Raw genomic sequence first — 27,587 nt, forward strand, 5'->3', positions numbered from 1 at the left:
AGCTTATCGATGAAATCCCTGGCCAAACATCACGGTATTCTTTTCAAATAGCTTGCAAGACAAGTTCTCTGCGCTATATTGGCGCTATCAGGAGTTGGTTTATCAATAATCAATCAGTCAGTGAATTGAAAAGAAAAGGACTGAGGTTCTTTGTTTTGCATGCACATTGATAAGAAACCAAACCACCGAATGTCTTAAAATAAAACCCCACTCCTTTATTTTTCCACTCATGACATATAGTTTTAGTTTATTTCAAGGATTATTATTATTTATTTTCAAAAGCACTCTTTCGAAAGTGCGTCTTGTCCCCAAAGCACAATGGCGTGTTGCAGTGGCCTTGAATAGGCCTACCTATGCGGCTGTTAATGTTAATGTATATTGTGTATAAATTATATATATGGACTATTGCCAAATGTTTTGAAAGCATTACCGTTGCACAATTCTAATTGATTGGAGAAGGTTACGACTGAAATTAGTTGCTCTTTACACCCCCCCCCCCCCCCACACACACACACACACTTGCTTGTGTAATACTATAATTTCCCTTCGCCTGCATGTCAAATTGTAAACAAGCCTGCAGTGAGATTTAAAATGCCTTTTGTTAAAATAATAATAATAATTCATGTAGCATAATAATTCAATACGTTTGCGTCCATGCAGCTACCTGACAAGTGATGGCAATAATTCGGAGACCCATTTCACTGGGGGGTAAGGATAATAATAATAATTGAATACTTGATCGTGGGTGTAACATATTTATTTTAAATCTTTGACGAAAATATTGTTTGTTAAATTGCTGATAGGCTGATTATCTTAAAGTCTATATAATTATCGTGAATTTCTTGTCAATTTCCCCAACCATTAACACCGACGCTATTTGTTTATTTGTTTAATAAAAACGTAAAAGAAGAGAAAAAATAACTATGGTGAACATTGCGGCCAGAGGTTGGTTTAAGACCCAACCCATCAATCACTGTCTATTATGTCTTACATCACGTCATATACCATCACGGCACGGGCCCACTTGGTTGGTTTTGACAAGGCATGCTTTCTTCTTCGTACCCTCCACCCATGTCGCCACCTGCTGCGGTATGGCACCCTATCAAATTGACAGTTTGAGTCTCGAATACACTTTTTTTCCTTCCCTCTATGATATAGACTAAATCTGCTGATTTACTTTGACCTATATGCATGTTTATCACGCTCGCCCCTCATTTCGACACAAAATGTTGCAAATTGAATGACTTCATGCAGACATGCATGCGCGTCACACCGTGTCTAAATCCCAGAAGGGCTGCCGAGTGATATAGTACAAGCCATTAGGCTGTATTCTCAACATGGGCTGTTTGGATTCGATCTCATTTCACAGCAGTCGTGACATTGTATTCAGTGTTGCTGCCTCGAAAATACAGGCATTTTCATTTCCCTCAGCAGTATATTCAAATACCCTCACTATACGTGCGCGAGAGTGAGTGATTTCATTTGAGCTATAAGAGAATATCCCCTGCAGGCCACCATTTAGGTTACCTTGAAGCCTATTGGACTTTTCTTTTAAATGAAATCTTACCGGCATCACAAACTATGTTCAATTAGGTATTTGCTGGGGTTGTTTTGTTCGGGGGAGAACTGAGAACTTCGGGATTACATTAACATGTCTTTGGCACGGTGTGTGGTCTTTGTGTGCAGCTTGTAACTGTTGAGAATGACTTGTTGGAAGCGTGTGTGCTCTCGTCGTTCTCTTTTGTAGGCGTCCCCAGTATAAGGTCTCCCTGAACCCCTGCAAGCAATTAGTCCGTAATCTTAAAGTAATCATATTTGAGTTAGGGCTATACTGAGGTTTATTTCCCTTTTAAATTATATTTTGGATGTAGGTCTAAACTTGTGTATCCAGACCCCAGGAGTTGCAGGACATTTCTTTCCAATGGGCTTGGGTTAAATTAGATGGAATTTCAAAATAGCATATAGCCTGAACCGATGGACCGAGGTGTTGATCAGGTGTAATAATAGTTCCACCTCATCCGTTAAGTTTTCTCCCGTCTGGAGTCTGGACCCGTATAGCTCACAGCAGGTTGCAGTCTTCTGAAACATAGGCTATTTTGTATTGGAAATTTCTTGAGCAAATAACCACAAATGACATGAGCAATGTGTCTTCATCATTTAGAAATTGTTTGTTTTAAAGGGGCAGAATAGATATATAGGCATGTGCGCTGTCCATGGTGCTGAAATAATATAGCTCCTTTGAATTTAATTGAAATAGGATGAGGCGGCTTGCCGATGTTGTTTATTATATAAATACAGTATAGGAGGTGGCATGCACGAGTATCTGCAAGTATGAATTTATTTATTGGATACTTCATGTCTAATATTGTAGCTTGTAGGCCAATTATGTTGGCTATATGTTTTTCACGAATACTGTTTCTCTAATGCATTAGATTGCAGGCAAAGTATAGAACTGTGCAACAGAAGCAAGAGAGATTTGCACATATCCACTTTTTTGTCCACCTATACAAAGTTCAGATATTTTAATCCAGCAGAACATCAGCATGTCTTAACGTGCATTACAAATAGGACAATTACACAGTAACATGCAATCACGCACCAAAAATATTTAATTGTCCTGTATTTATCCGGTTCTTCAATCCATTGTGCGAAGAGCGCCCCCGAGGGTCATTTGGAATCTGAAATATACTTAGCATGCAAAGCGGAACACAAGATGCTGGTAGTGTTAATACTTGACCTTTCCTCATAATCGTTGCAGCAATGAAATACATTCAGGGCTCACTGAGTGGAGTATTTTTCCCCTCCGAGGAACAAATTTGGTTGTGCTCCTTTCAAAGGAAAATGTAATGGTACTAGCAAGCAATGCATTTTAATAAGCATGCATTGCAGGGGAAGATATACGCAAATGATTGCATGGGACACAAACAGACATAGTTGTATATCCTACGGGTAATTTTTGTTTGTTTTACCGACATTTTTATGAATTTCCATTAAATAATACTGTACACATTGAAAAGTTCAGCTTGACCATTAGTTCATTTTTCTAGTATAACGATTAAGACTAAACAGATATACCAGCGCTTTGAAGTTTATGTACATGCGTTGTTCGCTTTATATAAAAAGTTATAGGGACTCAAGATCAATGGTATAAAACAAAGACCACGTATATTTGTATTCATTGGACTTTCTATTTTGGAATCACGGTTTCATTCACTTCCCTGCATGCATGTGCTTGATTTATTTGGTTTAATAATATGATAATCCCATTGGTCATTAACAGAGAATAATCATATACATAAATGGGCACAGTTTATATCAGTCATCTATATTGGTCACATTTTGTTAACAAACATTAAACAACTTGTAATTTTACAAATACATCAAACATTGGATTAAAAATCAGTATATCAATTTCAATATATGCAGCCCATCACTTCCATAATGTGAAATTCAAAAAATACATGACCATGTGGTAACAATTGAGTTGTTGTCTCAGTTTGGGCTTTTGATGACCGGTATAGTTTCTAATAGGGATAATACATTGATTTCTTCACACAATTTACAGTGAATTCTGGATCTAATTTAATAAGCTATATAGTGGGCACAATATGTCAAACATTTAAGTGTCACGAGCAAAAAGGTAATAGCCTACTGGGTTGTTTTAACCAAACCCAGTCCTCCATGCAAGGCAGCCGGAGGCCTATAGGCCTACACAGAATAATACTCAGGCAACACAGGTTACAATCATTTTCAGATTAAATGTCAAATGTTCATAAAATCCTGGTGTCCAGTTGAGTTTTAGTCTCTTTGTTGTTCTCTTGTTAACATAGATAGACTCTCTCTCTCTCTCTCTCTCTCTCTCTCTCTCCCTCTCTCTCTCTCTCTCTCTCTCTCTCTCTCTCTCTCTCTCTCTCTCTATATATATATATATATATATATATATATATATATATATATCTCTCTCTATATATATATATATATATATATCTCTCTCTCTCTCTCTCTCTCTCTCTCTCTCTCTATATATATATATATATATATATATATATATATATATCTCTCTCTATATATATATATATATATATATATATATATATATATATATATGCCTATATATATTTTTTCGTTTCCTTTTTTTCATGGCCAGTTATGTGGAGCAGTAGTAGCCTGTTTTTATACAGTGGTATTCGTATAGGTCTATCTCAAGAAATAGGCTGGCCTATAAGAAAATCTACACTTTTAAAGTGCAAGAACACTTTAGTAGAGGTTTGGGTTACCTTGCCATGATGTAACTCCAAATGTGGACAAAAAATAAAGAAATAATTTCTCCAGTGATTAGAAAATGATAATTCTAAATATGCTCCTCATTGACTTACATTGCAAGTCAATTTTATTACGTAAACAAACGTCAACAAATGTTGATTCAGACAATATAGAGCATCACCAATCTGCGTACTGTTTTTGAGGATGAGCTTTGAGGGTTTGTGTAAACGCATTGTTTTGCTACCACCACATATGACTATATAGTTTTGAGTATTTGTGTAAAAAAAATCACACCTGTGTGAAGTGAGGGGCGCTCTTATCATCATACATCTTCATGATGTAAAATAAAAAGTGACAAAATACCCGATTTGCTCGTCCACATATGACATAAATTCTCCATTCATTGTCAATGGCTGGGTTTCCCAAATGAAATATGCATAGTGAGTATGCGTGTGGTTCTTCTCAACAACACCCCCTTTCACTGTGAACATAGATATTCTGTGCATAGATGTGCCACGCAATGGTAGACCTCAGGCCTACCATATACCGGCCTGACCGATCAATACAAGAATGAATTAACTACCTTGTATTGGTAACTTTAACTGCACAATAGCCTCCCATTTAACCTCCTTGTCTAGGCCTATATTTATTAACACACAATCGAAAGTTGTTCAATTTAATTCACTTGCACAATGGGACAGTAGTGTTTTCAACAAACTATCAGAACAGACCCCTTTTCCATGGATGAACTGCAGACCATCATCAAAGGAATCGGCAAGTCAAAGACCCCTGGACCTGACGGTATTCCTGCCATCAGTGCTTCAGTGCCATCATATGGAAACATGAATTATTTCATGAAGAGCTCCTCATGTTCTGCAACGAAACATGCAAGGGTGACACACTCGCTCCTTTTCTCCTTGTCATTGTCGTTGACTATGTCCTTAGGCAAGCGATGGATACCATCTCCTCCAATGGATACCATCTCCTCCAGAGGTCTCACAATAGGCAGAAGATCTGGTCGTCAAAGTCAGAAGTGGCTGACCGACCTTGACTATGGAGATGACATCGCACTGATTGCTGAACACATATCCTCTGCTCAAGAGCTTTTTTTTTTTTTTGTAAACTTTATTTTTACATTTCTTTTTCGTTCATACATTTTTTCATTACATTACATTACATGTAAGCAAGTGCTCAAGAGCTTTTAACATCACTAGAAGTGTCAGCAGCCAAAGTTGGTATATTGCTCAATGCCAAAAAGACAGAATTCCTGCTTCTGAATGAAGACTCTGTTCACCCAACCATCCGCTCCATGGACGGCAGTGACATCAAAGAAACTGAGGAATTCAAATATCTTGGATCATATGTAGTCAGTAGCAGAAAGGACGTCCTGACAAGAAAAGGACAGGCCTGGAGCGCTTGCAATAAGCTACATCTTATATGGCAGTCAGACATCTCAAGAGCTACCAAGATCAACCTGTTCAAAGCCTGTGTGGAAAGTATACCCTTCTTTATGGTGCCGAAACTTGGGATCGTCTTGATGGAACATACACAAGACTCCTCATGCGTGTCCAGAACCTCTCATGGAAGGACCATCCCACTAAAGCTCAGATTTATGGAGGCATCTCCAGTTGTTGTGGCAGAAAGAAGACTCCGCTTTGCTGGACACTGCCACAGAGCAAAAGACCAGGTCATTTCAGATATTCTTCTATGGAGACTACCCTGCCCATCAAGAGGAACAAGACCTCTCACATTTCTAGATGTTCTGAGTAGGGACACAGGACTGACTGTGAATGAACTTGTGTGTGGCAATGAGCAACAGAGAGCAGTGGAAGCAGCTTGTGTCGCAGATCTCGAGGACACTCGAAGGATGATATATATATATATATATATATATATATATATATATATATATATATATTCAACTTCCTGTTGATTTTACTATTTGAAGATCTGGATCCCGATTCCCGATCCACGGATCCAGTCCGGGTTTTCTTCCTAATAAAAAAGGCAAAATCAATAGGAAGTTAACATTTTTCATCGTACATCATCTTAATCCGGCCAATCAGAATTTGCGTCCCCACACTAAAAGCTGGACATATAGGAGGGGCTCAAAAAAATAAAATAAAAACATACGAGATTTGGTGAAGTTCTATATTATCTGAATCAACTTTGTTTGTGTTTGTTTACGTATAGACTACTAAAAGAGTGACGTTGAGAGCTGTTTCAGTGTACAATGTATAAGTCAATGAAGAGCATATTTTGAATTATCAATTTCTAATCACTGGAGCAATTATTTTTAATTTGTTGTCCACATTTGGAGTTACATCATGGCAAGGTATACTACACAACCCAAAACCTCTACCAAAGTGGTCTTTAACTGGATAAAGTGTGTGTGTGTATATATAAACACACCAGTGTATATATTTTATATTGCTGTGACGTTGTCATCCTAAAACACACAATATTCTAGTCTATTTGGGACTTGCTTCTCTTGCAGGGCAATTAAATGAGAGCACGACTAAACTGAGTCATGTTCTTGTACAGTATACCAGTGGGAGACCTTTCAGAGCCAATGAGTCATCACTAACCCTGTTAAAACCAAATGAAGCGAGGGTACAACAATTCTCATTAATGGTTGATGATCCGCAAACGTGAACAGGGTGAATGGCTCAAGGATAGGCTCTATCTATTCACATAACATTGTTACTTCAATGGAAATTCAACCTGTTGAGCGGAGCCTGACTTGTAAGAGATAGCCTATCAGCAACCCACTGCACGAAACAAGAACGTCCAGTTGATTCTGCATTAATCTATTCATTTATATCAGTATAGTATAGTATACTTTAATCGTATAGGCATACGATTAAAGTAACAAACTTAATATAATAATGTAATAATAATATAATGTAGGCTACATGGCTAAACTAATGATGCACATTCATTTTCTCCTTGTCCATATTTCAGAACAGCCTAGACAGGCCTGCTATATGCCTCGGATCAGCGATTCTTCTATGTGTGGTGGAAAAAATGAAAACAAACTATTTGATGGATTAATGAGATCAGCCTAAAATAAGTAAGAATAGCCAGATGTCATCTTGTGTGACTGGTGCAGAAACCCATAGCAAAGCAATTAAAATTCTGTGGAGGTGGATTAAGTCTTGATGACGACCTGTTGAGTGTTGAGACTACAGCCTGTCGTCTCAGGCCTCATTCACACGTATCAAACACAATGAAACAAATGTTTGGTCATTTTTTTAGTTTTTTTAGGCCACCACAATGCTTTTCCAATGGGAGTCACATGGTTTGACCAAACATTTGTGTTTGATTGCTGATTGCTGGTGGTGTTCTGCCCCTCCCCCTCCCCATTAAACAAAAATGTTTGGTCAAACCATGTGACTCCCATTGGAAAAGCATTGTGGTGGCCTAAAAAAACAGAAAAATGACCAAACATTTGATTGATCTGTGTTTGATACGTGTAACGTGTGAAAGAGGCCTCAGTCATGGTTTTGTTTGGGAAGCGAGGGGGGATGCCATTTGCCCCCTAATGAATTATGTCATTAGGAGGAATTCATGTGACACAAAAGGGGCGACCGTCAAAATTGTCCCACTGCTATTCAATAATTATATAGTTTGCCCTGGAAGCGGACCGCCTCGCATTGGGGCAGGTGGCTAGTCCATCATTCAAATGGTTTGGCTGTGCTGACATAATTAGCCACAGCGAGCCGCTTAAATTAACAATTAACTAACATGCAATTCTGTGTACAACCTCGTAGTTTTCTTTTTGGCCTATTGTCAATGTAGGCTATTATATTCCGGTTGATGAATTGCCCAGGCTATAGCCTATATTATGTGTTTCATCATGGCCAATAAATGAACGGAAATTGGCATGCATGGGGTAGGCTATGGGCTCTAGTCCCAGTAACTCTCGAGTAAGCTTCTCTGCAGAAAAGGCATCTATGGTCAAATCAACTCTATACAAACCCACCAGGTAGACTATGCAGGGATTTGTTCAATAAAGGGGAGTCAGCTGTAAAACTGACAATTTAACGGACAATTTCACCAAAAGTGCAAAAACAGACGCAGGGATACAGAATGGAAGTGTGGGGTACATGGCCACATGCTGTGTTTGAATCCGCCCAAAGGTTCTGCTATTCTAACCTCTCTACTGATCCCCTTGCAGCCGGCATCCTAAATACTATTCCTTTACTACAGGCAAATCATGGCCCACCCACCCTCTCATTATTCTCCCTGCCCTCCGACATGACACGGGAACAAAGTAGACATTAAGCAACATTAAACCCAGGGACGGGAGTAATCAGGAACCCGTTATCTCTTAATGAAGGCAAACACATGCGGAGCGATACACATAGCAAGTAATCAATAGAGAGCCTGGACAAAGCGAATCGGAGTGCAAAAAGGGACATGCAAATCAATTAGAATGGTTGTTTGCTTTGAAACCGTTCAGTCTATTTCCATTAATTACTTGTTCATTAAACGTAATTCGCCAAGGCTATGCAGCGACAACAGTCTCACACCCCATCCTTTTAAAGCAATGTCAGTTCACTGGCATCCTTCCAAATCCCAATCTGATTTATAGGCTATGGCTACTTTATAAAGTTTGATTGAAGGCAAGCTGGCTTTGAGTTCATTAGGTCTCACTCTCCTTATACTAAAAAGGGTTGGTTAATAATTGCAAGAAGTCCATATTTTAAATTTCCCAATTTTCTAAGGTCCCCCTTGGACATCATCACTCGGTGTAAGCCAAGACAAAGAAGGCATTGTAATGTGAATCAATTGTAGTAGCATAGTATACACACTTCATTATTAAGACGCTAATTTAAGACTTGCAATATTTGCAGAATTATAGTTATATTTATTTCACAACTCCTTGCTATAAATGTCACATTTTACCCTCATGATCAGCAGGCTGTAAGCTATTGCCTTTCTTTTTACACAGAGTAGCTTTTACCAAAGGCCCACTAGCTACCTCTTATGGTTGCTATAGCATTTTCAAGCACCATTCTACTAAGTCCCTGCCCCCACATAAACCTGCACTGTGCACTTGTCATAAATTATCTTGAAGTGAAACAGCTAAAAACGAGCTACCACAGCTCGGGTTGGACAGGGCACTTTACTGAATCATAGAATACTAGCCTACTCCACACACATTTTCAACTTGTTATGACTTGAGAGAGTTTTTATTCTGTCAAAACATAAATTTATTTTAAAACCCTGACAAACACCTGTGCTAGTTTCTGACTGTTGATGGCTGGTGTTATGTAATCACATTTTGGCAGCAGCAGTAGTCTCTAGTCTGCATCCGTAGGCGGCTAGATAGGAATTCACGCAGAGCCTCCTCCCTATCCAGCAGTCTGAAGTGCAAACACATGCGTCTAGGAAAGTCAATTCAAAACCAGAGGAGCTCTGATTTGTTGCTTAATTAAACGTGCTACACCCTAAGCGTTCACTGTGCCCTACCTCAAAGTTTAGTGGCCAAAAATGTGGTATGCTAGTCTGAGCCCCCATCTTTGCAAAACTGCAGCAACTCTGTGTTCTTGACTACAACTAACTGCCCCCGTCAAAAAAAGAAAGAAAAAAAAAAGTGCCCTTCTGGGCACAGGTCTCCACCAGGTTATCCACAGATCCGTGCAGTTAGAGGTAAAAACACTTTTCGGCCAGTTATAGCGCCACCTTGAGGCTGAGTTGAAATTGTTCATGTGGCATTTTGTCCTCGGCCTAGTGGGAATGTGGGTGCACAATTTCACGGAAATCACGCGACGTGTTCATGATTTGCAGCATTTTGTTTGAAACTGAGCACTCCTGTGAACTTTGGAAGCCAATCTTAACCAATCAGGATGGAGTGTGAGAAATCTGAAAGACCGGTTTGGTTGAATGGCTCTAGAGAGACTGTGTACCAATTTGCGTGATGTTTGGACAAAATCTGTAGGTGAGCTGTGCAAAAACCTGTTTTGCACAAAGCGGCCTCCTGGTGGCGCTATAACAGGCCGTTCTGGAAAGTTTGGGGCAGCGGTTCATTGTTGGCATCCAGGGAGTGTGTGTGCAAAATTTGGCATCGACCGGGTTAACGGTGGCCGAGATTAGCTGCTCACGGACGGACACACACACACACACACACACACACGGACGGACGGACGGACACACGGATGGACGGAGTGCATAACATACTCTCCCCCCATGCCTTCGGCCTGGTGGAGACAAAAATGCATGTATGTGTAATATTGTAATAGTTATGTTATGTAATAGGTTTTTTATGTAGCCTACCGCAAGTAGACAATGAAGTGTTTTCAATTCAATTCATTTCAATGTAAAATAAAAAAAACATTTAAGTATTCCGTAAATCCTTCACATGATGGCTGCATTTGAATATTTGGTTATCCGCTGTATAGCCTAAGTAATAGGCATAAAATGAAATACTGTGGTAGCTACTGTAAATATATTGAATTCAGTGTTGATAGTTTCTTCTGATTGACAAATTGTCATTATTACATAATGTTTAATGCATATGAACAGACAAGAAGCTTTATAGATTGAATTCTGTGCACTATAATATTCTAGAACAGCAGGCTATCAAACAACCCATGTTTTTTTTTCTTCACAATACTATTCTACTGGATATTTTACACGTCTATCTGGGGCTGCTTGTGCACATTCCACTCCATTGCTTTTGCGGTGCAGGACCAGTGCCTGCTGTGTTTTGGAAGGAAATCAATATGGGTGGTGGGGGGTTGGTCTAATCATCCTTACATTTACCATCACAATCAACAATCAAAGCCAAGACCTGAGTCTTTATTTGTAGGCCTGAGACGAACGATTTTCCAACTGTGAAAGGCAGGCTAAATTAGAACCCTTGGTTCGTGTTAGCGGCTCTTAATGGCACTGATTTGTGAACTGCTAAATGAGGTTATGTAAATTGATCCCGAATGCAGCCAGAGGCCCCCAGGTGACAGGTGCAGCATGTGGGGAAGTCGGGAGAAGGGGGGTTCAGTTGCAACGCCACCAACTTAAATATTATAGATAAACTACACATAAGGTGGAATGGCTGTTGTTTATTGGTACATGCCAATCAGAGAGGACAGGTTGCAGGGAAGGTGGACTGGAGTGTCAGTCAGAAAACAATAAGGACATCTAAATGGTTTTGGTGGTGATGTTTAAATAATGACTTGGTCAGCAAGCTCAAAGACCAAATGTATGCAATGTTGTCCCATATATAGTCAATGCTAGTCAGTCCTAGCATGTGTGTGAACTATCACAATGACTATCCAATAATGCACTAGGATTGTTAGGAACAGGGACCTGTGTACTCCCTGTACACACATGACTGCACAGCCACACATGCACAGTCCTACACCATCATCATCAAATAAGTGGACGACACAACAGTGATAGGTCTGATGGTCAACAATGACGAGTCCGCCTATAGTGATTAGATAAACTCACTGGCACTCTGGTGCTGGGAGAACAACCTCGCCCTCAACGTCAACAAGACCAAGGAGCTGACCGTGAACTTCAGGAGGTCACGGAGAGATTGTGCACCCATCCTCATCGATGGAGCTGTAGTATAGAAAGGGTCAGTGGGTTCAAGTTCCTCACACCGAGGAGGTTGAGGGGGAGCTCAAAAGGGAGGCACACCACCCACGTGAAGAAAAAGGCTCAGCAGCGCATGTACTGTACTGGCTTCGCCGCCTGAAGAAGTTTGGAGTAGGACACCTCATCCTCAGACTGTTGAAGGCGTTCTATCAGGATGTGTTACGGCCTGGTATGAAAACTGTATACTGCCCATGAAAAGAAAAACCTACAGCGGGTGGTGTGATCGGCTGAGCACATAATGGGAGCTGATTACTGTACCTGTACTGTTTTTTTGTCCACCTTTTTGTCTTACCTCAGGTTAGGTACTTATCGCAACCGGATAGATATCTGACTGCTACCATATGTAAATATTTACATAATTTGTTTATCTCTTCCCCTTTGTCTCCCCTTCTTCTATTTCTCTCTATGGAAATTAAAAAAATTGAGCTTGCACGAAAACAAATTTCACCAACTGTTTTACACCTGTAAACCTTTGATGTGACAATAAAGTTGATTCTGATTACTTACTTTGAGTAGAATTAGAATATAATTCATTCATTGAAGAACTTGTTTGTTGAATGTGATAATAACTTGAGGTCAGAGATAGGGGTGTTTTCTGGTCACCGTGGGAAGGGAAATTGCTTTTACAGCTTCACCCTGGATGCATGCTCAGATGGCTCTAATGAGGAGAAGTGTTCTCAGGGACACTTCAATACATTGAGCGAGCCGAGGGTAGAACCGGTGACCTTCTCGTCCCAGACGGTCTTTCAGCTGTCTTTCAGTTCTAATAAAGAACAAACACAAACAAGGTAACTAACTGAAGTTTTAAACGTCTTAGGTAACGCATTGGAGCTCTTAGACCCAATGAGAGACCCCTTGAATCGCTCCATCTGTGTAACAGAATCTTTCTCAAGAGGCGTACTGAACACGGACCAGGAGTGCTGTTCGTACATCCTACTGATTGGAAACATGGTCATGTATAGGCAGCAATGACTACAGTAAAAGCCAGTTAATGGTATCCTCTGCGCTCTGTCCATATAATTAATGCTCTCCACGGTTAGGAGTGGTTTTAAGCAATAACGTGCCTGCCTTTAACATTTGTGACTAACTTTCAACTTGTAATTTATCCCTATCACATACATTATCTTTGAAACAGATGCTCTCACTGCGTCTGTATGCATTGCATGAGCAGCAAATGCGATGTTGGTGGTTCCTTTATGACCGTGGCCTGCTGCAGCATATGATTAGATGTAAAAATTGGAAATACAAAAACAGCTAAGAAGGCATGATGCACTGTGATATTCTGGCAAGAGGGTTTCTTTACAAACCCACTATATTCAATAATTTGAATGCTCTCTCTCTCTCTCTCTCCTCTATATATCCTCTCCATCTTTCTTTCTTTCTCTCTTACCCCCCCCCCCCCCCCCCCACCCACCAGACAGAGTGATGATGTCAACATCATCTGCCACCATGGAAGCAGACGGGCTCAAAAGCAAGCTTACTTTTCTGCACGTGGCCGATGTGGCTGTAGCAAGTGGGAGCAACAATCCCCCATCACCTCCCATCACCTCCTTTCCCATCATCCCCAATCCCACCCCCAAGAACACAAAAACCTGGTTTCCAGCACAAACTCCCTTTCCCATGCAATCTGTCTGTCTGTTCATTAGTAAGCCAATGCCAAATGCATCACCCAGAAAACGTGGCTGTTAATGTACAATTTTTATTTTTGTGCTTTTTTAATTGGTTGATTTCTGATTTTCTAATAAGAGGAACACAACTTTGTCAAAGTTGAGTATACCTTGAAATTATGAAACTTAACAATTTAAAGAACAAATTAATTGTGGCTTCTGTGCATGTGGTCAGGCGAATTAAAGGAGCAATTCATTTCATTGCTCCTTGCTGTGTGGGAACATAACAGCTACGGCTCAGCATGTTAAACCATGTCAAGTGCTACAGTTCCCTTCCTGTCGCAGGAGGGAAAAATATCGCCCCAGAAATGAATTAAACTAAAAAGGCTTGTCTTCAAACCCCTTCCTAAAATGATTAACCCTTCGAGAGTGCATTATTGAGCTCAACCCAAGTGGTTGTGCTTTCTCTTTGCCTTGCAATTGTTCTTTTTCTGTTATTGCCTTTATCTGTCTCTCTCCCTCTCTCTCCTCATTATATGAAAAGAAGGGAAAAATGTCTGAATAGAGGAGGGAGATTTTCCCACAGTCACTTAACACTGAAAATACGCCATTGTAGCCAGGTTCCCATCCTAATACACTGCCTCACACTGCTACCTCTAGTTTGATGGACAGTGTTCTTATAATTGAGTGACCATTCTTTCTCTTGTTTGCTATACTAAAAAAGTAAATGATGAAGGAGCATGTTAAATGTGAGTAAAGACCTTAGCTTGAGTCAATCTAATCTAGTAGGCATTTCTGATTATCCCTCTCACAAGTGCATTTTCTTTTTAAAAGCATGTATCACAAATTCACAAACTTGCAGGTTGCTTAATAATTGCATGATGTGTAGATATGCTTCAATAGAATATGCAGCTATTTTAGTCTGCAGCCAATAGTACATTCAGTGTTGGGCAAGTTACTTTGAAAGCGTAGCTTGTAAAGCTACAAGTAGCTCACCATGGCAGTAGCTTGATCAAGCTACATAGCTACCCCTGGAGAGATGTAGCTTGTAAAGCTACAGCTACATAGAAAAAGTAGCTCAAAGTAGCTCAGCTACTTTTTATTTTTCAGCGTTAAATTGAGAATGTACATGCGGGAGACCCCTCCTCCCATCTGGGAGACCCCTCCCTTCTGGGAGACCCCTCCTCCCCTCTGGGAGACCCCTCCCACCCTGCTCCCCTCGGGGAGACTCCTCCTCCCCCTGCTCCCCTCTGGGATTCCCCTCCTCCCCCTGCTCCCCTCTGGGAGACCCCTCCTCCCCCTGCTCCCCTCTGGGAGACCCCTCCTCCCCTCTGGGAGACCCCTCCTCCCCCTGCTCCCCTCTGGGAGACCCCTCCTCCCCCTGCTCCCCTCGGGGAGACTCCTCCTCCCCCTGCTCCCCTCTGGGAGACCCCTCCTCCCCCTGCTCCCCTCTGGGAGACCCCTCCCAGCCTGCTCCCCTCTGGGAGACCCCTCCCAGCCTGCTCCCCTCTGGGAGACCCCTCCTCACCCTGCTCCCCTCTGGGAGACCCCCCCACCCTGCTCCCCTCTGGGAGACCCCTCCTCACCCTGCTCCCCTCTGGGAGACCCCCCCACCCTGCTCCCCTCTGGGAGACCCCTCCTCACCCTGCTCCCCTCTGGGAGACCCCCCCACCCTGCTCCCCTCTGGGAGACCCCTCCTCCCCCTGCTCCCCTCTGGGAGACCCCCCCACCCTGCTCCCCTCTGGGAGACCCCCCCCACCCTGCTCCCCTCTGGGAGACAACTCCTCCCCCTGCTCCCCTCTGGGAGACCCCCCCACCCTGCTCCCCTCTGGGAGACCCCTCCTCCCCTCTAGGAGACCCCTGCTCCCCCCTGGGAGACCCCTCCCACCCTGTGATACCAGGGCCAATCAGAGGCCAATTAGAGGCAGCTGTCAAGTGCTGATATGCCCTCAAAGCAATCAGAAAAAGGAACAGTCCTTGATTTTTCAAAGGGGGTTCTAGTACAAGAATTAACACAGCAACCAATGGTCAAAATTAATATATTTCTTTCATGTTATTGCCCAAAATTGTAGCTTGTAACTTGAGTAGCTAAGCTACAAAAATGACCCAAAAGGTAGCTGAGCTACTTGACGAGGTACACAAATATGAATGTAGCTAAAATACCACAAGCTACAGCAAAATGTAGCTCAGCTACGTAGCTCAGCTACATGTAGCTTAATACTCCCCAACACTGAGTACATTTTATTTATTACATATATTTCACCTTGTGTTCTCTCAACTGCTTGAAAGCTGTTCTAATACGAACTGTGAGTGAGTGATTATATTTCCAGTTGTATGGTAGGGCGGCTACTGAGCCTTATAACTGGGAATTAAATATTATTGCACCTGAAAAACAAATAAGCTTCTAGTTTAATTAGTTCAGTATTCACAATTGACTCCTATTTATCATTATATATTATCAATTGCGTCTATATGAAAAGTTAATAATTATTATGAACTTACTTAGCCTTCTTTGTACAGTAGGTAGGCCTACCACTGTTGTGGTGGGCTCATTATTATGCACAGGTTCACGACAGTGTAGTGTCTCTTACGTGAGGCGCAAGCCAACCAATCAAATACCAGCATTCTGGAAATGCGGAAATACTAACGGCGGAGAAAATGAAGCTCACTGGAAATGCTGCTCCAACTACCGCGATCAAAAATGATAATTTTAAGGACTGTGTGTGCACAATTGTCAACCTGTTGAGAGACTTAAGTGAAGAGGTTGGTTTGTAGCATGTTTCTGCGGCGTAGCACGATACGACAGTAGAGCTGCTGATGCTATTGTTTTAGCTGCAGCTGATGATAGCAGCATAGCTTTTTATCCTCATTGTCGCGATTGTAAATAGAAAGGGTTACAGTGTTGCCCAACAGTAATGAGTTTTCATAAAAAAATGCAATTTGGCTTCTTACCAATTTCCGTTTTTCTTTAGTTGTAGCGGTCGATATTATTTCGTTGTAATAAATTCTCTGCAGTGTTACTGATCTACCCCTGTCTTTTGTAAAATGCAATGTTGTAATGATATTCTAAATCTGGTCAGCAACCAAAATCGACAACGATGCCTTACATTGATTGATCTTTTTTTAAAGCTTAAACTTGATGACGCTGCTTTGAAGATATACGTGAATATTGATGCAGTGGATGTATCATCTGCTTCAACTGCTTCTCTTTACAACTCTGTGCAGCAACACATCTCCAAACTACAGGTAACCACATGACAATGTGACAGACAGTGACAGGCTATGATTGGTAATTGAAAGCTTCCCCTTAATATTGTCATGACTCAAAATGTGATTGCATAGACATTTTAGGCTGCTAAATACATTTTGGGTGTTACTTTTTTTAAAACATATTTTTGCTTATTCAGGCTGTTAAAGAAAACCTCATGGCACTAGTGGATGCAGAAAACAAGCCATCGTCAGTAGACCACAACACGCCAAACGACGCTGTTGTCCAAGCTTCACACAGTGAGAAAGTGACTGCTGAGACTCGGTACCATCTTCCCGCTGCTCGTCGATGCACCTCGGAGGCGAATGAGAGCGAGCCGCAGGCTGATGACCTAACAGTGCAAATCCGAGCCGGCAAGTCAGAGGTGAGGGTCTCTAATATGATCGTCATCGTACCGTCAGGCCGCTCGGCTCGGGCAGTGACATTTCTTTCGAGCGCTCTTCTTAACTCTCTGTCAAACAAATGAATAATCATAAGTAATTGCCCACCAAGTATGCGCAGATGAAGTGTTGCAGTGAATCAAATGCTTGATGGAGACCTGATAAGCGAGTTTAGCAGAGAATGATGGGGTCCTTCAGTGCTGTTGGTTGGGTAAAGCAGACCATATTGCTGGAGGGCTTTGAGAGATGGCCAGGCCCTTGATGGACTATGAAGTGGATGCTCATTACTTTGAGATTGCATGTGGATGAAGGACGAGAGTCCTATTCTGTTGTGCATTTATTTTGGTAGCCAAGCAAACACTGTGCTTTGTCATTTGATGATGCCGGATGATTAGCATTATTCTTTTTGCCATGGTACTGGGAATAATTTTGAACATCTTTTCTGTCCTACAAAATGTGAATTTCTATGCATCGCCATTGATTTGTCTTGACCACTAAATGTTTTGCTTGTGAACTCACTTTATGTCATTATTTTCCTGTCCATTCCAACATCCAGATTGACCGAAGGATATCTGCATTTATGGAGCGAAAGCAAATGGAGATCAATGAAAACAATGTGCGGGAGTTTTGCAACGTGATCGACTGCAATCAGGGTGAGAATGGGAATCAGGTCCGGGGGGGGGGGGGGGGGAGCCTGCACACAGATTGCCAATGTTTGGGAGAGTGCTGATTTCCACAAGCGAGAGGTCACGCTGAACTGTTCTCTAACAGTGAGGCTAAAATTGCACCTAAAAATGATACCTCCAGAAAAGAGAGAGAAAAAAGAAAACATAAAATGGACACATTTAAAGCAATGACAATGATGAAAATCAGGAGCCCTAACTGTAGATTTGGCTCGCTTTAAAGACTGATGGGGCCTTCTAATCACTAGAGCTGCTAAATGTTCACTATTATTAGAGCAGTCTTTATAATTCAATCAATACAGACGGCATGTTAAAGTGAGGTCAAACTGTTTTTTCCCCCTCACAAATCTCATGTAGAAGACAGCTGTGCCAGAACAGATGCAGTATTCACACCTTACCCAGGGTTTAGAAGCCATGTGAAAGGTAAGCACATTAAGTGGAAAACATTATATACGTCTGGGTCAGATTTTTCTTTTCTTTTCTTAAGACAAATTTATATCATGCATTCTTTTTTCCCCCTAGACAAAATTGTACCCAAATGACAGAATCATATAGTTCGCTTAACTACAAACCTTAAAAACAATGTTTACAACCACAAACTATCGCTAGTGTGTGGTGTGGCATTTACAGATGTTGGACATACCCGTATGTCATGACTTATTGTTATCCGGTGTGACATTATAAATAACATTTCGTTTACGACCCTGGTTTGCCTGTTTGGTGTGCCTTGGCTGGACAGTGACGCGGGTAGTGAACACATACGGGCCTCAGACACGCGGTGGGGTTGTCCAGGGGGAGGCCGGGGAGCTGCAGAGGGGACAGGTGACCAGAGACTGTGGAAACGCTGCCATAGAGGAGCGCCTTCAAAACATCGAGACTCATCTAAAGCTCCCAACAGGTACAGTAGTAAATCAGCCTGGATGTTCAGAGAAAAATTAAGTTTTGGAGATTAAATAAACTATCAATGGATCGGACCTGTTTTTACAGGTTTTGCCGTGTTTATTTTCCGGCTCATTCCAATCACAGCTAAGCATAACATGGGTTAGACAAACCTCTCCACCAATAGTTTTCCTATATGATAAAACATTGTTTAAAAAAATAAATGTCACGCACATATTTTTCCACTGCATACGCAGGCCCGGCGCCACGGGGGGCAAAGGGGTGTTTGCCCCCCTAAATCAACCTCTTTGCCCCCTTAGATCAAATAGTTACAGACAAAACAATGGTACATTTCCAGGCATTAAATTAAATTCCATTGCGCCTCTGCCCTCTATAGATATGCAAATGTGGCGCATTGTCTTCATGTCCAATACCTGCCCCCGATTGCCCCCTCTGTCATTTCATCCTGGCGCCGGGCCTGTGCATACGGCAGACCTTGTTGACGGATTTGGAAGAGATTTCGAAGGTCTAGTTCCTTATTAAACCAGTATTTAATGTGTAAAATCCATGATATTTACATTGGAATGAATGAGCCCGGCTGGAAAGTGTCCAAGTGGGAGAGGGCGGGGCTTAGCTAAAGGTGAATTAATTAGACTACACATGACGTTGGTGTTGACATGTCAGTTAAGTGGTCATGCTATAATTCTTTGTTTTGAAGTTTTTTACTTTTTATTGTGCTAGTATTCTTGTAATGTTGTTGGATCTTGAATGGCTCTTGAGTTAAAATAAAATGGCTCACCTTCCATTTTGTCGATGACCTGTTTCATTTGTACAAATGTTCTTTAATTGCTATTACTAAGATAAGGATGTTTATGTGTTATTTAATTATGATTGAGTCTCCTCACCTACTGTTGTTAATGTTTCCTAGCGGGTCCAGTCCCATTGAGTGTCTACCAGAGGTTGAAGAAGCTGGAGGATCGTATTCTGGAACTGGAGGGACTGTCACCAGAGTATTTTCAATCCTCTGTGAGTCCTCTTGTTATTGATAAGGCACTTGAGCTTTGAACTCACTTGAACTCCCTAGAGTGGAGAAATATGAAAACGATATCAACCATGAATATACAACATCAAGTCGGTTAAACAGATTTGTGTTTAAAAGTTTCGAGATCTGTGTAAAACTATAATTTATTTTTAGATCTTGCATATAAGGTCTGTTTTGCACATGCTGTTGACAGGTTTGATGTGTTTGAAAGTAAGTATTTTGTTATGGGTGGTGCAAGATTAAAGCCACCTGCCCACCACCACCACAGAGTGTAGGGGTGCGCTGTGACTGGCCAGTCGCTGTGATTGACAGCCTACACCTAACCCTAACCTTAATTAACCTCAGTAAAACTATACCTAAACCTAACCCTAACCTTAACCTCAGTAAAACTATACCTAAACCTAACCTCAGTAAAACTAACGCAGTGGCTGGGGGCGTTTCCAAGAACCCGAATCCGAAGACGATTCCCTCCTCGTCCTTTCATTGTGCCTTAGTCCCTCCCACAGAAAATGCATGGAGAAAACGAGGTGAAGATGGAGGAAATAACATTGCTGAGCCCCACACCCAACTTAATGTTTCTGTTTAGACACATTAAAAAAACCTCATTGTTAGCAATGAAAGAACGTCCTTAGAATAATTTTTTAATTTAGTTTCACAGTGGCATCCCCCATGACACTGATTCGCACACACATAACGTAACATTGCCAGCTGTAGGGGTGGAGTCATTAACATCATACTGTTCAGACTAGAACGTCTTCCTGGTTGGATGCATTTTTGTTTCCTCACTCATAGTAACTCAGTGATGCCTCTTAATCCAAAACTCTTTTCTCCTTGGAGCAGTTAATTAATAAGAGACATGGTCTGTGTCTGGCGGGGCAACCTCTGCTTCTGGTTTGAGTGAGGATAAAGAAGTGAGGACAGGATAGGGACTGCCGGCTGTGAGACACCCTAGGGGTTTGAATCCACCACAGTGCCTGTCTAAATGAACACAGTTGGCTGTGTTTGGGGGATGGAAGCTGAGCGGGGAGGATGATTTATCGACACACTTGCAACTCCTACGTATTGAGCAGCGGCTGTCAGTAGAGGTTGTTCAACAGGAGTAGGGCAACTAACTGGAGGTAAATATAGAAGAGAAACTAAAAGATAAAATGGCTCAAATTATGGGAAACAAACCAAGGACGTGTGGACACTGGTCTGCACATTTTCTTGAAACCACAGGGACCCCTGAAATTTGTTAATTATTGACGCACTGTTATTTGCCTCAGAGCTCACTGCTCAGTGCTCACTTGGGAAATTTGCATTTGATCATTGCCTATTAGAACTATAATAACCAATACAATTATTTTATATAAATGTAATTTATTTATTTATCCTGGTGCTGCTACTCCTTGTCTCTTCACACTGGCACACTAAGCATGGTGTACCACTTTGATGAGCTTATTGCTCTCCATCTGCTTTTGACTGTTTGTGTGAGCAGAACTGCAGAATTACCATTCCCCACCACCCAACCCCCGGAAATAGTTTCAGTGCAGTGCTTGCTAGAGTGCTTAACACAGTTGTCCCATGTTCCCAGCACCAAAAACTAAAGTGGCTCCTTAGCTAATCATGGTACGACTTGAAAATGAAAATATAATTCATGAGGTTGTACTGAATCAGATGATTGGGAATGTTGGGTCTCAGTGGAGAAACCTCTGCTATTCTTTGTTTCACCAATAATCATTGGTATATTGTTGCTGCTGTCTAAACTAGGTCTCTCTTGAGAATAAGACAATCTCAATGAGATTTACCTGTATAAATAAAAGTTATAATTAAATAAAACATAAAAAAATAATCTGCCATTCTCCAGAAAATAGTCAGGTGATTTGCGAATGACACATAATTAATTATTGTGCAGTATTTTTCTAATGTTTTATATAAATTATTATGAAAACATATAATGGATTTTGTACTTTCCAAATGAACCAGTATGTCTCATTGCTTTTGCAGAGTTATCTTCACAAGCGACCAAAGACATCTTCTGCTCAGGTTCGTAAATTCTGCTGCAGTTTGTGTTTTGTTGTCAGCAGAGTGATATTATGGTAGAATTGACGTTTGTTTGGGTGTGCCCATGTCCCAACAGGCCTGCAGTTTGACAGAGTTGGATGGGAAAATCAGTGCAGTTAAAGCAGCGCTACTGAAGAGGGTGAACGAATTTGGACCAGGATATGGAACTGAATGTCCTCTCTAACACCTGAACACCTGACCCCATCTACATGCACGCACGCACGCACGCACACACACACACACACCCACACCGTACACATAGAGAAAAAAACTAATGATAAAGTACACAGTTGAACAACACGCTCTGAATTTGTGTTAAGTGACATAATTGATTGTAAATAAAGCCAGATTTATTTTAAACCTGTGTTCTAATCACTCACTGGAATTGTTCAATGTTAATCATGCTGTGCATTTAATTGGCCGTTCATTTATTTTTGTTCGCTTTATAGCACAAAGAAATCCTGAATCCTTTGGTAGGGTGGTCTTCTGTGAATGTGTGTTCCACATGAAATAATTACACAGCAATAACGGGTGAAATTTTGACGGCTTTAGATCTTTACATTATCCTTCGCTGTCAGATTAAGTTGTGTGAGTAATTGAGTTGAGTCAGATGGAGCACCAGATATGTCTGCCTGACTGCTGAGTGTAAATCATCTCCCCTGATGATTGTCATAACAAATGACCTCATTACTGAGACTGGTTGGGTAAATACATCAGAGACCCAACAAACAACTCGCGTACACATTCCTGCACAATGACATTAAGGTGGATATCAAAACAATTAAAAGAAAATATAATTGAATATTGAAAGATTTGAACTCTGTTCATATTGGGCTATTAATATAGCAAGATATTTTTCACTGATTTTGTTCATGACAAAGGAGAAATGTTAAAGTGAATTCCATATCTTGGCACCCCTGTAAGTGATCCAAAATTGAGATAAAGTAGTTTGTGATTAAGGGGGCTGAAGCTGGGAGGCTTTTCGTGTGGAGTAGCTATGAAATTGTTTGTTTGGGGTAATGAAATTCAGAATATATTGGGTGAGTGTTTTTAAGGTACCATATACAAATTTAGCGACTTAGTTGGAGCTTGTAATTGCCAAGGTTACGAATTAGGGTTAATGTGTATGTCTTGGAGCTCAGGAGGCAGTGATTCTCACAACTTTATTCTGTTGAGTACTGTCTCAAGCAATGTTACAAAAACTATACTTTTGTGATTAACTCAATTCTGTCAGTTACACCAAGACATTTCGCAAGTAGGCCTACACCAATAGAGCACCGAAGTCTGACGTCAATATCGGTAGAGGGCGCAAATTCACGGGTTCATGTACTTTTTATTTGCATTGTAATCCCCATAGAGATTTTAGATCGCCTCATATAACAACTGTGTTTGCCGTTTCACTCGAAACGTCATCATTCGAAACGAAACTAATATGGATATGATGAATCAACTGACTGAGAGAAAACGCTATTGTTACTGCTACTGAATTAGTTACATTTTCGCTAGAAACAGACTGTATCATATATATTAGTGAATGACTGTCACAAATGATACAGAGACACCTCCCTGACAATAACATATATTTATTTTTGGACCACAATGCTTATATGAAACTATTTTAAGATGACCCATGTTATTCTCTATAGAGAAATTACTTCCGTGAACCAGGCAGAACCAGGGGATGATCGAGTGATGGCTCTCTATATGTTATCATTTTGTTCGTCTCTGTGTACATTTTGTATATGTTCCTGTTGCGTGGGGCCATGACAGCATCACTCACTCACACACTCATGCATTGAATCACTGACTGACGACAGGCACACCTGTGGCAGGTATACCCGGACAACGTTATGCAGGAATGCCTATACTGAGTGTCAAAAAACGACTTTCTGACCTTGAAAGCCCATACATCCAAACAGAAAAGTCCTATCTGATTGCATTAAACAAAGTTAAACTCACTTTGCCACTCACTTTATGCATGCGCATACCCTCTATTCTCACCTGCCACAGCCCTACTGTTATAAAAGTCAGCCAGCTCAGTGTGAAGGGAGACACAGACCCAGCAACATCTCAGTCCCACACGAAGTTTTGTTAAATAGCTTTTTCAATAAACCTTTAATTCTTAATTTACTTTGTCCAGTAGTCTCCTTTTTTGTTAAGCCTGTCCATTCTGTGATGTCCTTTATGTTGAGGTCTCCCAATTTGAGAAACTCGTTATTTTTGAATATTTGTTTTTGAGTCCTAACAGTTCCCATGTTTATTTAATGTTTAGTATGTTCATTTTGAACAATTCCAAAATGTTTTTCTGACAAATAAATATACTATTATAACCAGCTGATTTCTTACTATATGTAGTCACAAGGCATGAAGAAAGGTATACGAAGGGCAATGATAAAACCTGGCATTTGTCAAGGATCTTTTGACTAATTCAACAATAAATGTGTCTGAACTTCTGAATCATAAAGATCCTGCATATCTGCAATTTACTATAAGGCTCCTTCCTACTTTTTGACTGTTCCTCCTGGTATTTCACATCAAGATTTTTCATAGACTTGATTGATTGAGTGACCCGAGTACAATGGAAGACCATGCATTGTGTTTTTTTGGAAGATTGTCCTTGTGTAAAGGAGAAGTTTTTCTTTTCAGGTGCACCTCTTGAATTTGTCCTATTCCTCATAGAGAACCTTTTTGGATAATGGTGGCTACAGTGCACACTAGCGAGGGGTTAGTACTCGAAAGCCATGGCAATTGTGAACAAGGGGGCTGCTTATTGTTCACTGCAATTTTTTGTCCCAGAAACAGGCACCCCATATGAGGGTTAATGAGAACAAATTGGCCTGAGTGTAACAAATGGATTATGGGGTGAACAAAGGGCGGTATTTTTTGGAGCCTTGGCTCACCGGGATCCACCCATCATCTGCCCATTGAGCTGAGTGTGTAGAGTGCCGTCTGTGCGAAGTCTCTCCTCGCTAAATATCTTATTATCTTATTCTATTTGATTATCCTATTTGATTAAATTAGCACAATGACAGTATGTTTTCAACGTCCTGGAGTGAAGCATCAAAGCTGCTTTGCTATATGTCATCTATGTAATGTGACACAATTTGAACATGCATTTCCTTGGATACAAGTGATGCAGTTTTACAGTATATTCAACGTGTTTCACCCATGCAGCCATTTTAAGTTAAACATTCCAACGTCTATAGGTCAACAGTAGTATCAGTTGATAATTGTGCTACAGTTGGCTGGGCACAGTATGACCTTTGAGATGAACTACAAGCCACTTACACAGTAACTCTATAAGTCTTGTCTGTCGATCAATCTTTCCCGCTCCACAATGTCTTATGTAGCTTGGGAACCTCCGCATAAAGCCACTGAGATGTTCCTAGTCTTGTAAGGGTCCCCTTTGCCTTAGAAGGCGGGGGTGGGGTGGTGGGGGTTAGGTCGAGAGAGAGAGGATTCATATCCATTCATATCTCACAAACTCTTAATGGGCTCCGGCCCTCCAAAATGAAACCTCTTTCCTGTGACTAGTCAGCAGTCTTTATTCGTCTGTGGCTCTGTGTCAAAAAAAACTGTTGCTCGTTTGTGCTATGAACAATGAGGAACAAGGCTGAATCTGTAGCTGGGAACAAAAGATGGAAAACAGGCTTTTCACTCTGCAGAACATTAGATTCTGACACATTTTGCCATGGCAGTTTTTTTCCCCCTCACCCTGTCCAGAGTGGTGGGGTTCTAGAGACCACCTGTTGGCTGGATGCTTGTTCTTCATTACAAGCAGGCCTACACTGCAAAATCTGGAGTGTTAATTTATCTCTTGGGAGTGTAAAAATGGGTCAGTTCTTACACTCTCAGAACTACAGTCACTTAGTCCAGCTGCAACTTCCGGAAGGCTTTACATTTGTCAGCAGCCAAATTTAAGCTAGGTATGTACTGTATTTTGTCATTTTTGTGTTTTTTCTCCTTTTGTAGTCTTATCGTGGAAGAGGGAGACACTCCATTTCAGAGCTGTCAGTCATAAATGGCAGAAATTAAAGATTACGTGAGTGCAACTACATACTTAGATTTTTATATTGTGCTTTGTCATGGACTGATTGTACTGACATTGATTGTGGTCTCAATTAAGAGGCCCATGGAGGATTTTGTTCTGTTTTCGAAATTGCTTTGACAAATGTTCAACCTCAAACCTCAACCTCAAATTATTATCATACATTCATAACAATGCGTTTGGATGGATTACATGAATGCATACCATGATAGCAGTAGATCATGTGTATGATATGGACATTAATTTGTATGTCATTGATTGATTGATAGATTGAATACTTTATTAGTCAGAAATGTAAACACGTGGTAGTCAGACATTAAGGGCCGATTCATACTCCTATTTTAGAGCCGAATAAAAGTCGGTTCGGCGCTGTAAAGCCTACAATTTGACGTCATTTGAGGTTCGGGGGGGCGGGTACCGTCCTAAAGTCGGCTCTTCGGTGCTACTGAAATCATTTCGGCACTACAGCGCCGAAACAGCGGTAAAATAGGAGTATGAATCGGCCCTAAGGCTGAAACGATAACACAAAAAGTACTGGGAACTTGTTTCCTTTGTGGTCCTGTATGAATTCATCAACATGGCATACAAATGTATACAATAATACAAAATACTAGGAGAATAATAGGAGAAAAAGGAAAAACGGTGACAGTGAATGACATGACACCTCCATTCATGTTTTTTTTCAGTCCAGTTTTGAAAGAAACCATTGACTCACATCTTTTAATGCATTGGGGGGGGGGGGTGCCATATGGACCCATTACAGGTCTGTAACACTTGAGTGTACAAATGGAACCAAATGGACTCTTGGGTCCATTTGGTTCCATTTGTACAATCTCAAGAGTTATGGGGGTCCTTGAAATTAACAAAGGTAAAATTAAACCCCCTGTTTAGATGGTGGATGGTGTTGGGGCATTTTCATGGCAGAGCACATTGGCACAAATAGGTGGGAGACAGGGGGGTCGCGTCTCCCTCCAAGACACAAAGTGTCCCGCCCGACTGCCCCTAGTAACGAGCTATTGTTTTATCGCCGTTTAAACGAGTCCTTGCTCTTGTCCCGCCTCTGAAACACTGTATCTGGTTCCCGCTAGGCCAGATCATAGATTTATATATAATCGGCTATTTCCGTATCCGGAGATAGCCGGATGTTTACGTTCATGAAAGGAGAGGGAGGAGAGAAAAGAATCAATGGAGTCAGTCAGTGGATTATCATGGCCACTTTTAGTTTTTCGCCCCAGTGTTAGTTACAAGAGATCCTCCCGTATATACGCGAACAGTCAAACCCTGTTTTTTGGACATGATCTTATAAGACACGTGGTCGTGGACGGTGAACCCATGCCACAAATTCAGTAAAATACGTTTACAGTTTATAGGCATTTTAGCTCCCGGCAGAGTCACGTAAAAAATCATAACAATTATACACTTGGTAACTGCTTTTTGAATTTTGGCATACTGTTAGGTATGGTCATAAGGTTTTCAAAAACCATATGCTGACATATCCAATAGTGGTTTCATTGCAAACCGACCACTAGGGGGCGAGCCAAATTAGTTTTCAATGGTTTTGGAAAACCTTATGCCCATACCGAACACCATGCCAAAATTCAAAAAGTAGTTACGAAGTGCATAATTGTTATTCTTTTTTACATATTGAATCCCAGTTTATAGGCATTTTAGCTACCATAGACGCCATCTTGAAAATGATGCCTTTCTGGTTGTTCTTTGTTCCTAAACTTTTAGTATGTTATTTAGCACACCCAATAGTAACAGAA

General features: G+C 41.1%; 1 protein-coding gene across 1 annotated transcript; it reads left to right on the forward strand.

Moving 5' to 3' along the window:
• The first annotated feature begins 16,119 nt into the window (after nucleotides 1–16,119).
• On the forward strand, nucleotides 16,120–22,903 carry mbip (MAP3K12 binding inhibitory protein 1). The gene is made up of 9 exons (XM_083791453.1): nucleotides 16,120–16,241; nucleotides 16,608–16,724; nucleotides 16,886–17,110; nucleotides 17,683–17,779; nucleotides 18,167–18,232; nucleotides 18,549–18,707; nucleotides 19,617–19,714; nucleotides 21,717–21,755; nucleotides 21,850–22,903. The coding sequence occupies exons 1-9, from the start codon at nucleotides 16,137–16,139 to the stop codon at nucleotides 21,955–21,957; spliced, it is 1,014 nt and encodes a 337-aa protein (XP_083647579.1). The 5' UTR covers nucleotides 16,120–16,136; the 3' UTR covers nucleotides 21,958–22,903.
• The last annotated feature ends 4,684 nt before the right edge of the window (nucleotides 22,904–27,587 follow it).

The sequence above is a fragment of the Protomyctophum parallelum genome (assembly GCF_964188405.1).
Source record: "Protomyctophum parallelum genome assembly, chromosome: 20".
NCBI classification, from domain to species: Eukaryota; Metazoa; Chordata; class Actinopteri; order Myctophiformes; family Myctophidae; genus Protomyctophum; species Protomyctophum parallelum.

What these genes read in the sequence shown, in the direction of transcription:
- mbip (XM_083791453.1), top strand. Translation starts at nt 16,137, where the DNA reads ATGAAGCTCACTGGAAATGCTGCTCCAACTACCGCGATCAAAAATGAT. An exon ending in TCATCTAAAGCTCCCAACAG is followed by an intron (nt 18,708 to 19,616) that starts GTACAGTAGTAA and finishes AATGTTTCCTAG; the next exon opens with CGGGTCCAGTCCCATTGAGT. An exon ending in CAAAGACATCTTCTGCTCAG is followed by an intron (nt 21,756 to 21,849) that starts GTTCGTAAATTC and finishes ATGTCCCAACAG; the next exon opens with GCCTGCAGTTTGACAGAGTT.